The sequence below is a fragment of the Vidua chalybeata genome, chromosome 9, assembly GCF_026979565.1.
Source record: "Vidua chalybeata isolate OUT-0048 chromosome 9, bVidCha1 merged haplotype, whole genome shotgun sequence".
Taxonomy (NCBI): Eukaryota; Metazoa; Chordata; class Aves; order Passeriformes; family Viduidae; genus Vidua; species Vidua chalybeata.
The window spans coordinates 23,733,953-23,747,151 of NC_071538.1; the positions used below are offsets into that span (position 1 = coordinate 23,733,953).

The window sequence follows — 13,199 nt, forward strand, 5'->3', positions numbered from 1 at the left end:
CACATGATCCCTAAGCTATTAATAAGAAATACTACAAAAGAGGGAGGGAGGATGGTCAAGCTGACCTAGATGTACAATTCCAGGTGTACAGTATGCTCAGCTACAGTTCCCACAGCCAGCTGTTACCAGTGACCTGCACACAGATGCTGGCAGCTAACATGGACTTCCTCCAGCATCCATGTCTCAAATGTCTCATTTCTCCTGATGTGCACCTGACCATTAAAGTAGGTACTGATCACATGTTTCATTACAGTATTCTTGGAGTCTTTTATGCCCAAATGAATAGCCACCTTACTTTTCAAATAGTGACAAAACTCTATTCAGTTTCAAAATAAGAATAAAATGTATTTCTAGGAGATGCAGATTTAGTATGAATCCGAGCTGGCATTACAGAGTTGCATATCCCACATCTGATTTCACAGTTGTTGTAGCTGACCTCAATACTGCATAATGCTTTCCCTTTCACCAAACCACTAAACACTATCAATAACAAAACAATTTGTTTCCCCAGCACTTGCCGATAAAGAAACAAACCCCAGAAGCTATGAACTAAAATCCACCTCTGAAATTCATGTCATTATTTAGAGACTGAACATAATAATATTAAAATATATTTGTTTTTTCGTCAATACAAAGTAGTTTGAGGTAAAAATCTGAAATTCTGCTTCTCAGTAGGCAACTGGTATTCATGACAATTTTAAATGGTGTTAGCACTGTTTTTTAAATGGAAGTGAGAAGATACAGTATAAGATCTTCAGAGACTAGAGCGTCACCAAGTGACAGTGAATCAGCCAAAAATAAGACAAAAGTGTCTCAAAGACAGTAGTGCCTTATCCTGCCAAGTTATCTTTAGCTTTTCTATTATAAAAACAAAACAAAACAAATTTCCATGAATTTTGTAAGAGGAGCAATCTGATTTTTTTTCTACCCCTGAACTGTATTTGCTGAAGCCGTCTTTAAATGAAATACCAGCTGAAGACCTAAGCCGATTAGGGCTTTTTGAGGTCACTCAGCTACATGAAAGTAGATCAGTTTCCCAGTGCTCACTTCATGTAAACCTACCTCAGTACTCCACAAAGAATCTGACAATGCTGCAGCTTCTCCCTATTCAAAGTTGTCTTTTTTTTTTTTTTTTAAATAGAGGACACTTCAGGTATTAAATTAACAAACTTGTAAAATAGTCCAGTTGTAACACTTAACTGATCATTGCTCACTGACAAACTCAAACTATTCAAACAGACATGACCTATACCACAGAAGTTATGCAATATCTAAGTTCCAGGCTGCAAGAATAAACTCAAGTCAGTAAATACTGAATAGCAATGATTAGTATCTCCAAATTATTTCCTTTACAGACCTTAGAACATGAGGAAAGAGGGAAGACATTTGGGTTATGTTTTGATTAAGAGTTATTTTCTTTCTTTTCAGGACACTAAAGGCATGGAAAGAGTGCAAACCCCCTCACAGCACCCCCTTGTTTCTGCCAAGCAGACACTACCTAAGGCTACTGCTTCCAGCACAGGTTCAATTGCTTGAGCCTCTGTACTATGCCACATTTTGCAACAGAGATGGTCCAAATGTGTTGGACTGGGGGGCAGGGGTAAATGTCTCAAAGGCTTTAAAACACCAGGGAGGATGACTAAATTATTTCTTTCCCATTCCCAGCTAATCTAGACTGTCCCACTGCAGACCCTCATTAGATCTACTTGCCCTTCTCTCAGCAACAGTAATTCTTGAGATCCTTGTATATACCAACCTCCACCTGTGAACTCCATACACTAATAGCCCCTCCCTGTCAGACTTCCCATTTCTCATCTAGCTTCTAATCACAATTCTTCATTTTATTTCCTCACTCCTCTTTGTCCCCCCTCCAGTACAACCAGGTTACACACCCATCTTCCCTAGCAGGACAAACTACACCACAGGTAACAGAATCTGTTCAGGCTCTAATCCAGAGACAAGAGCTGACGTAGTCCAAAGCACATCCAAAAGAAACGTAAGTGCTTTCCAGCCCCACACCATGCAAGGAAAAATACTCAAGAAATCAGGATGTTTAATTATTCTAACAAAAGCTCCCAACACTATAGTCCTTCTAGAGACAGCAAGGCTCAAGAAGAATGTCTCCCTCGAACATTGCCAAAGCTTTGCCTTAAAAAACCCAAATGAAGAAACAAAAGCCCAAACACATACCAGATCCCACCTACACCAGACAAAACCCACCACAAAAACTCCATAACTGTCAAAAGCTTTAGCTTTAGACAATAATTTCTCACAGCAACCTAGGGCTTGAAACACTTGGAAAAAGACTGCAAAGTAGTTATGTTTCAGAATATCCTACTCCATAAATTTATTGCCATTTTCTCCTGAAGGTAACAAATGGAATTAAACAATTATTCTTTTGTAATCATTCTACCAACCCAGACAGCAAAACTTGAGTAGTCCCTTTGCTGGACTTCGCCTTCTTCAATGTTTTTGGATAGCATATTCTTCCCAGGGAAATACAAAAAGCTCTTTTGTATATAATATAAAATTATCTCCAGAAAATCTTGCTGTGTCTTCTATTTTTTGATCCCTCCTTTGATGATTCTAGAGTAGCCAACTATTCTATTTTGCAATAAAATTTCATTAATTCAAACTCACAAGGATTACCTATGAATAATCAATTAACACCTAGAAGGAAATTGTTTTGTGCCATTAAATTTGTTACTGTGGTTCCAATCAGCCTCACAAGAAATCACTGAGATAATTACTTTCATTAATCCTTACCAGTCAGCATTTTCTTATCATTGCTGCTACTATCAGTATCAGTATAATAAGGAATTAGTTGCAAGGCAAGAATCTATAGCCTTTGATTGAAGCAAACAGGGTCCTGTGAAACTTTTCTGCAAACACACTATTCCTCCCAAGTTTTCTGTCTTACCATTTTGGTACCTGACAAATAAGTTTCTTCACTCTGTCAAAACCTCTTTTCTACACACCTTTATTTTCACCTTGGCAAGGATGAGGAAAACCTAAAGACACATCAATTTACTACAATTCCAAACAGTAAATTTCTTTAGTTGGTCAACAAGATACAGCTATTCAGCTATGGGGCCTGATGAGATGTATCCATCTTCAGGGTCCTGAGAGAACTGGCTGGTGTTGTTGTAAAGCCACTGTCCATGATATTTGAAAAGTCATGGAAGACAAGCCCAGTCTCCAGTGACTGGAAAAAGGGAAACACCCATCCTATTTTTAAAAAGGGTAGAAAGGGAGAGCCAGAGAACTTCAGGCTGGTGAGCATCACCTCTGTACCTGGGAAGATCATGAAGCAGATCCTCATGGAAGCAATGCTAAGGCACATGCAGACCACTGTTTAATGCAGATTGTAATCCCTGTATCTTATACAGAACTTGGAGATGTTAAAAAACACTGACATGTTTAAAATAACTGATTTTTTAAATGCATTGTACCAAGTATCTTTTATGATTAGCTGAAAAAACATATGGATACCAGTAGCTCTGGTTCTGGAGAGCTATCGATGATCAGAACTCTGTACAAATTCTCCGTCAATAAATGCTATCACTGATTTAATATCTTTTCTTTAAATGTAGCTGATTGTTTAAGACTTCATAACCAAACTGGTCTTGACATAATAAAAAAATCTACCACCCCAGCAGTTTATACTGCATCTGGTTTCTGTGCAAAGTATGAGAAGAGACAATCTGATCTTCCTTTGCTGAGTGGCTGAAGAATCAGAGGAATTTGATATAGACAAGGTAGGTCTACATTTACAAATGCATTGGCTGATAGTGAGCACTACTTGCAAAATGCTGATTCCCCTAAAAGAGAGGATATTGACCTTCTTGCAGTTGCATTTTATTGCCAGTGTTTGCATAAGAATACCATGAGGTATTCTCATTCATAAAGCATAAGGGCATTTCACAGTCCATACCATGAAAAATATTTGGAAGTCTCTCTATCAGATAGGCATGATAGCTAAAATTCCTTAGATTCAAGCCTCAATGTGACCTTAGTACAGAGTTTAAAGACAGATTGATAGAAACTACCTATGATTCACTGAAAACATTCTGTAACCTTAATATCAGTACCTGTTCTGTAAAATAGAGAAAATATAACAGCATAAAACCCCTTTCAATCCCGTAAGTCTCACTAGCTAGGGACTAGGTAATTTCAAATATTTGAATGACTTTCAAATACTAAAACACAACACATTATGAAGAAAAGGTTTAAGGGCTAAATCATAAACATGCTAAGAACTATTTTTAAAACCTGACAGTTTGCTAGACTGAGTCTTACTTAAGATTTATATTGATCTAAGTAATTTATTATTCCCACAAGCAGCAAGTAATTACACCAGATGTAAAAAATATTTTTTCTGGAGATCAGTCATTTTCATACAATACCCATAACAGACATGAAACACCTTTTTGGGAGGCAATCTAAACCCCAGACTTTTTAACAAATTTCAAAACAGAGAAGTAGCCTCATTTCTTGTGTTCACATACCTAAATGGAAGATATGGTGGATTAGATCCAGATAAAAGCATCCTGTAAGCCTCTTCTGGTGTTTTCTTCAAGTATATAACCTAAAGTGGATGGGAGAAGAGGGGAAAAAAAAATAATCAGCCCTGAGCCTGAAAAGTCTTTAACCAGACAGGAACTTCCTCCAGCACACTAAACTCATAAGAATGCCTGTTATACTCCTTCATAATCAATTCCTGTGACATATACAGATCAGAAAAGACATGCCTACACAAAGAAAAGATTCACCTATCAACAGATGTCAACAAAAACTTTGTTTTGTGTCAATTCCATACTTTAAAAAAAGAAAATTGGGAAAAAAAAGTCACATACTGCTGCAACTGAGAGACTTCAATGTTGCATGAATTACTGTAAAATAGCTTACATTTAAAGCCTTTTGCTTGTAGGCAAAAGATCTTTAGAGGGTAGTTCAGAGAACTTCAGGAAAAAGATGAGTTTCCATCTTATCAAGGAATTAGGGGCATGAAGTAGGGGCAAATTTGTACCACATGTTCTCCCAATACTGCAGGTATTATTTGACAGAAGTTCTGGCCCTTCAAAGCTGTATCTGCTTAAAGACATTCACACACGACACTTTGAACGTAACACTGGTCATTGCCTGTCCACACAGCTCATAAAGGCTCATAAAAAAGACACCAGGAGGAAACAGAAAAAAGATATTAAGAACACAAAAGGAGGAGAGGGAAAGAAACACTGAAAGAGCCCCTGAAAAATCAAAAGTATCTTGGATGTCAAGAGCAATGCAATAACTGAAGGAGGAAGTATAATGAAATGAAGAGGAAAACATTACAGTATGTCTTCAGCACCTAAAAAGTAGTGAATTCCATTAAGAAAAATCAAGGCAACATTTTCTGACTCATCTATATCGATGAAAAGTCAGCAACCAAAACTTGGTTTCATTTTTAATCTAAAATTATGATTCTTCAGAATGTTTTCCTTCTGCAACATACACAGGCCATTACACAGGCACAAAACACGTAGCAAGGCTGGCCCCATGTACCTGCTGTCAAGAAAACTCATATTTCCTAAAAAGCTTACAGAACAAAAAAGGAATCAGTATTTTCTAAGTTCACCTTAACACTTATCCACAGTATTTCAAATGCAATTTGGACTTGTGTTTTTCCCACACGCACCTGCCATTTACAAACTAGAAATATACAGAACAGATCCCCTCTAGAGCTGCTTAGATTACCAGCAAACAAACCTTTCATGTTTCAGGTAGGGCTGAAATATCTAATTTAAATTTTTATATTAGGACAAAACACTCCTGCAAGTAAATAACTAGACATGACATAGTAGTTTACTATTACCCAGTCATTTGCTGCATGAAAACTGCAAACTTAAGAACTTAACAGTTTTTCTCTCTCACTGGCATTACAGAAATCTAATAAAAGATAGTACTACCAAAATACACACTCAGAGGAATAATGAGAAAGAAATATGTCCAGTCCATCTGCTACCTATAAGAAAAAGGAACAGGAACCAGGACAAATAAACCAAACCTCCTCAATTAACTTTCAAACACCAGTAGAGCTGTGGCACACTGTCTATTACTCTGGGTAGGCTACGAAAATTAAATGAGGAAATAAATAAATTCAATAACCACTATGCCTCTGGCTTAGTAACTTTCAGAAGGTTGTGGGAAAATCTTTTCTCCTTCCCAGTCTGAATCTCACTACTGACATAAGAAGCAATTCAGCCTAACACGATCAATCAGAGGTAAACAATTTGGATTTTCAACATTCAAGAAAATGGCATCCGATGGAAAAATGCAGGGGATCTGCCAAAACCATTCCCTTCTCTATATAATAAAATAAATGGAGCTAAGGGATGACGACCAGGTTTCTATAAAACTCATTCAGAATTTTCAAAGACAGTTTAGAGACAAATGAAATGACCATCTGCTCACCTCCCTGCAGGAGCACCCCTTGAGAAGCCACTTACATATAGAGTCTCTTCAGGAAGGTTAAAGTATCCATGTGATCAAAAATACTTACAGCATATGAGCCTATTAAAAACGCTGCATTCGCTCGCTTCCGCTGGTCAAAACTGGTGTAGTACACAATCTTCTTTCTTGAGAGACTGAAATACTGTTTAGAAGAAAATAAACAAACAAAACAGAATATTTACTAAGAAAAGAATATGCTTTAAGAATACTTTAGCAAAATCACTTTTCCAAAACTGCAAAATATGTTAGAGAAAATTCTTATTAAGAGGTTCTTAAAGGAGAAAAAATTACTGATACTCTGAACAATCTTCTTAAATCACAGATAAATAAGAGTGCAGGGAAATAGCCACTGTTTCTGGGCAGATCTCTTGGTTAGCTGTACAAAAACATGCTACAAAGTGGAGCTGAAACAAAATCTTCAATATAAAAATCTGGGTTTTCCCCCCACCAAGTTTAAATATTTGAAACACTAGCTTATGAACACTGATTAAAGACATTGAAATTTTCCAACTAAAATATCATCCTCTATGTTAAACCTCTGTAGCACATAATTCTGTGGAGGAGACAGAAGAAAAAGTCAAGCAATCAACCCTACAGTCATTTTATAAGTGAAACACTTCCATCTATACTGTTTTAAAATGAGGTGATGGACATACTTAGAAACCTTCAACAGCAAGAATTTACTTAAAAAGGTAAAAAAAAGAATACTATTTTATAAGAGAAAAGCCTGAAGGAAAGGCTAGGCAAAGACAAAACTAGTAACACTTGCAATTCTTGCTTCTTTATGAAGAAAAGAAGCCTGTGTCAGAATCGTGTGGACAAAACTCCCATTGAAAACAAAGTCCACAAGCACCAGAAAAGAACAATAATGACAAGCTGCAGCAAAACTGTTTAAAGCCGGAGAGAAACAATATTGTCACTTAAAAATGGCAAGTTGAACAATTTTCTGCATTAGTAATTTTCAAAACTTCATGAATTGCCACACTTCCATTATACTCTGCTACACCCCTGTATGTTTTTACAGATTGATTTTTACCACACTCCTACAGTTTTGAGGAAGTCACCAACAGATATACTAGATTCTGTTTCTAATTATTTGAAGTATTTTTTAAAAGTTGCATGTTCTATAAAATGCCCTAATTACCAGTGCCATTGTTACCCAACTTCAGGTTTTTAACTCTTGACACTGTTGACGCTTGGGAAAGGGAGATAAAGTAACTGCTGCAGAACAGTGTTTCATTTGTAGTGCCAACTGTATTTCACTTCCAGAAACCTGTCCATGTCGAGTCTGCAGAACTTATTGCAAATCTCACCTCAAAACTTACTGCAAATTTTAGAACAGTTTTAACCATCAAATCTAATTTTAACCAAGAATCAAATTTTCCAAAAAAGTCAAATATCTGATCAAGTCAGGAGAAAACTGATGCAGGCACCACAGTGAGTTTGTTACTCCACCCTCCACAGAACAGCACCTTTACTCGCAGTTCTAACTGTCCCTTCCAGTCTGGTCTTACAAGCCCCATCTTCCAGAGGTGGAAGGAGCGAGAGCTAATGCAAGTGAGTGTAAATAGGACTGCAATTCCTGAAATTGCTGGCTGCTGTTGATTGGAAGAGGTTGTATCTTAAGGCCAACAGCAACATCTCTCTCAGCGTATATGCAAACATACGAAGCACAAGTCGTTACTTAATTAGTGAAGCATTCAATTATTATTAAAACTTGACAAAATGAATCCCAGTACTTTAGGATTCCTCCCTTCTTCCCCCTCCTCAATTTTTTAATTTTAGTGTTCTCTAACTGCAATTCCACCCATGATGTGTAGGTGGGATAAGATTACAGTAGTTATGCAACAGTGACAGAACTTCAATTATAACTTATTGACTACTACTTATTTTAAAGCAAAGTTCTTTGCAGCAGTTTACAGTTCACCTAAAACACTATTTTAAACTGCAAAGCTAGCTAGTGAGAATTAAGTTCTACATAGTAAGACCATATTTCTAGTTTTATTTTATAGAATGGATTTTTTAATCATATGGATATATCGAGTCATTCCAATTTTGAGCCACTTTTGTGCCCAAAATAGCCATAACCTGAAGTTTCTAGAGTATTTAGATGAAAACAATGGATCATTTTTATTGCATCATTTTCAAAATGTAAGGGTTTCATCCTTGTTATACGAAATATTTCAATGTGTTTTGAATCCTGACTAAAGCTTTAACACAAAATTGAAAACTGACATTAATGCCTTATAGCATAGCAAGTAGCACAAGTTTTCAGAAGCCTACAAAACAAATACTTGTTTTTATTTTCACACTAGTTACAGAAAAGTAAGTTTTACAGTAGGTGTTTGCTCAAGACACAATGAAATGCAACTGTTAACATTAACGTGCACCTTGTCAACTCAGTGCACTTTCATTATCAAAACTAAGCTATATGATCTATTTTTAAAAAATACTGATTTTCTGACTGTATTTAATAAGCTACATCTCCTCCTCTGGCCAGTTTCAATGATGAGCTTTCACAAGAATTCTGGGAGGTTACTGTTTTTACAGCTCCAGAGCTCCACCTGAATTAGGGCTTTAGTTCCCTTAGGCACTGCACAACTCTGAAGAACCAGGAATGTTTCAATAAGGACTTTTTCAATACAGGTCATCGAGGGAATAACTATAGTTGCCAATAATCTTTTTTTCTTTCCATAACAGAAGTAAGGTGCACACACTGTGAAACACTAAAAACATTCTTTACCAGTGAGAAAATTGTATCAGTTTGACACATCATTAAAAGACAAATTTTAACAGCATAACATAACAGTGTCTGTCAAGATATATCCCAAAGGAACATACTGAAAGACAATCTTGTGAATTAAAAGCAGAGGTTACACAGAAAGTGGAGCAATTTTTGCTTTACGTAATAAAACTAATTCATAAGGTGTATGAGAGGGTAACAGAATATTTACTTTCACTGTAGGATTACAGTTTTTCTTTTTCAAAAGTTCCCTATAGATCTCAAGAGAGATTTACTTGCAGAGAATTGATGACAGGATTAGAAAGTGTTGTGGTGGACAGTTACCAGATAGCTGTGTAAAATCAACATATTATTTGGCATTATTTTATATCATGGATAAGCCTAGATCTATGCAAATTCTACTCCTATATATAAACAGGTGTACATATAGATAACATGTACTTGTAAATAGACATGAATACAAGATTGGCAAACTTAATATGAAACAATTAATTGAAACATGTACATGCACATGCCTCAAAATCTAAGCTGTCCTAAATGAGATGCTTTGCAATTACTATAGTTCCATGTGTATGTCCAGCAGTTTATTCATAGTAAAACAAAAAAATAAGCCAAATCCCTCTCTGATTCAGCAGCAATAGAGCTACCATACAAAAAGTTAACCCCATAGTTTATAAGCCTGCCAGTACCGTTCCTCTCCTGCCTTTGATCTTCAATACTTGTACCATTTATATCAGCAACACTCCCTGCTTACTTCTGCTCCTTAATTTATTGAGAATGTGTAAGGCTATGCACAGATAAAACACAACAGTTTTTTAAAAGCAGTTTTCATGACATCAGACTTATTTAAAAACACAAAAAAAATTTTCTTTCATAAATGAAGGCCAGCTGCTTAGTCAAGTGTTTTCTGCCCTGAACAGAATTCAAAGTAGGATGATAGCACAGACAAGTTTTTCCTTGCTGCTGACTTGGATAATGAAAATCATCTTCACAGCAATCAAGAACTGAAAAATTACAAACACAAAAAGGTTCTCCTGTAAGGCACAGCCAAGACTTTGCCTCAAATTTTCTCCAAATGGATATCTAAATAAGTTCTTCACTTCTTCAGAACAGAGGTATTTACCGTTTAAAAAATAACAGTCAACATAAAGTTACAACAGTTTACTTTAAAATGTTCCTCTGCCATTAGCATATTTCAAACCAATATCCTTCTTCCTCACCAGTCCCCCACGAAAGGAGAGGGGAAAGCAGAATACTGCCTCATGTCGAACTTTTGTCCCAAAACAGAAACAGATATAGCTGAAAGATTTGAAAGGGAAGCTTGTGGGGCTTTCTTGTTTTAATGAGATCTTATTCTTTCATTTTTCCTGTTCCTATCCAAAGAAGTTTTAAAATTAAAAAAGCCTAAGTCTTAAATTTGAGACACCATATCCATAACCAAAACCCTCATGTTTGCAAATAATCTTTTTGTGCTATACTTCGACTCTTTTCTAAAGAAAAGTACATTAAGTGCTTATCCAACCAAGCACACCAAATCATCTGGGCTTAAGCACTATGATTGTTTCAGGGTCCCAAAAGTGTTGCAGTATGGCAATAGCAAGCATCCCATGATAATCTGCAGACTCTTTTACTTCCTATGATCAAACAACTCCTGCAGCTGGTCACAGAGCACCCTTAAGGCAAGAGTGTGCAAGCAGCAGTTTCCCAACAGGGCTCTCTCTGTCTCTAGTCCAATCTGCACTTCCCATCTCTGAAACACTCATCCCAGGCTGCTTACACATCACCTGGTGCCACAGGAGAATCACCAAACTTTTGCTGCTGTAGGGCAGGTAAGTCACAGGTCACGAATTTGTGAACACCCTAGTTAAGGCCCCAGAACTCCTCTTGAGGACATGTGTGAAGGACACACACAAGATGATTCTACACAAGGTGTAGAAATGGTGACTAATTCTTGCCTGGGGAAGCTGAGCAGCAGTCACTGTAGGTAGGCCTACAGTCCCCAGCAGATGCACTCCTCTGAGGCATGTAAATACACATGCAGAGGCAGGCTGCAGCCCTAGGTCTGTCTTACAAACCTACTCATCCACTGCAGATGGCATCTAAATTAGGAGAGTGTGGCACAAGTTGTAACTGCTAGAAGAGCAAGGCTCACATGAGCAGTACTGGCCTGCCCCAGGGGTAGTGCCAATCAGCCAGACTGGAGTCCATTCATATGCAAGTTTCTATACCACTCTGGCAGTACTCCAAGCTTTAGTTGTTTGATTCCAGGTATTACTTTCAAGTGGTTGCACTATCAGGTTACCCTTCTCTCTTAGGCACTAGGAGTTTAATTTAACCTATTTGGAATTAGCCTCTGGCAAGCCAGAAGCAACAAACTGCACTTCCTCCCAGTGGAGACCTCTCTGTTCTGGTCCTGGCCAGCTGTACCCTTCACCCTGCAGTGCAAGTATATTCACTCTTCTCAAAAGCTAGAAAAGTTACATTAAAATTGATATCCCAGTTTGCTAAACCAACCCTGCAAATATCAGGGTTAATAGTTCCTATTAAAAAAGTTAATTTAGCTCCTTTGTTTTTTTCCCATCATAATATCCAGTCTTCATCACCATGCTTACAAGACACTTCTGACAATTCACTTGCCTCATTGAATGAGTAAGACGATGGTCATAGAACAAGAATAAAGACTGCAGACACATTCCTGTTTAATACTGAACCATTTAAAAAAACCCTGAGATATTTATCAGTTGCATACTTATTTTCTGGATGAAACTCCTGGTACCTAGGTTCAAGATTGAAGACATACAGTAATATATGAGACTGTATTAAGGTCCCAAACTGACCACAGTCACAATCTGAATCTGGAAAAGACAGAACTGATCTCTCTAGTTCTCATGGGCACAGTGAGGTTAGAATAGTAGGTTGATTACTGGTTCTCCTGTGAAGTAACTGCTTCACAGAGCAAGCATAATCCAATTTTTAATATCACAAATACAAGATCACAAACACCAGGATTAAGGTGAAAAAAATAGATTCCTACGGAGTAAGAATCATTGGTCATGTGTTTGAATGGGACAGTGGCACTGCAAAATAGGGTGATAATGTATTTATAAGGTGCCTGGTGTTATCAAATGGCAACTCCAATGCTTCCCCAGTATGAGCACAGGCATTCAAAATTACAAACAGTAGAGATTAACTTTTTATAAATATCTTTTTAAAGTAAGAAGCAATGTAAGTTTTCACTAGAAGCATTTCCTTTTTTCAAGAAATTTGCAGCAACTCTAAAAGCCCTTCAATTTGCAGAAACTCCACTTAAGAATTCACAGAGTTCAGCATACCCCTGAAAGAAGCAGGTAGCATGAATCAACCTAACTAAAGGTTTCATTTGTGCCCCTAGAAATAATGTCATTTTAAATAAAGGACCCTCTTAACAGTGGCCAAAGCAATCACATCTGTTGTCCCATTTCCTTCTATCAGTAGCAGGTCTAATATTTTATATGATAAAATATTTTAAATCTGTAATATTTAGTGAAGGGTCTCCTCATTATTTGCCCACAAGTTATATTAATCAGCATTTTGGAATTAAAACATCTGTTTCATTTCTTGCAGTTGACAGATTTTCTATACATGCTGCAAATCACTTCATTACAGGTACTAGGAGAAAGTGAAGTCTGCAGCTGTACACATGTTCAGAGGGTCTGGCTGGGATGGAGCTGGGATTTAGGCACAGCAGCCAGTGTGATGACGTGATTTTGATTTGTCATCAAAACTGTGATGATAACACACCCATGTTTCATCTACTGTCAAGCAGTGCTCTCATAGTCCCAAGGCCTTCTGTTTCCCTCTCTGCCTCCGACCCCTTTTCCACTGAGACTTACTTTCAACAGTGGGATTTCAGGGCCAGCATACACACTTCATTAGCTGCAAACCCCTGACACAACCAGGAGCTTTTGTTACTATTGTCTTGAAA

The 13,199-nt window shown here is 37.2% G+C and overlaps 1 protein-coding gene across 4 annotated transcripts in view; it reads right to left on the bottom strand.

Moving 5' to 3' along the window:
• The window catches only part of CDC14A (cell division cycle 14A), a 52,250-nt gene that overhangs the window by 27,499 nt on the left and 11,552 nt on the right, over window positions 1-13,199 (bottom strand). For all 4 annotated transcript variants that reach the window (XM_053950258.1, XM_053950256.1, XM_053950255.1 and 1 more), the window contains 2 exons: window positions 6,542-6,634; window positions 4,509-4,588 (listed from right to left, as the gene is read on the bottom strand). In XM_053950258.1, the coding sequence (XP_053806233.1) occupies window positions 4,509-4,588; window positions 6,542-6,634 (173 nt within the window). The remainder of the gene's footprint in view (window positions 1-4,508; window positions 4,589-6,541; window positions 6,635-13,199) is intronic.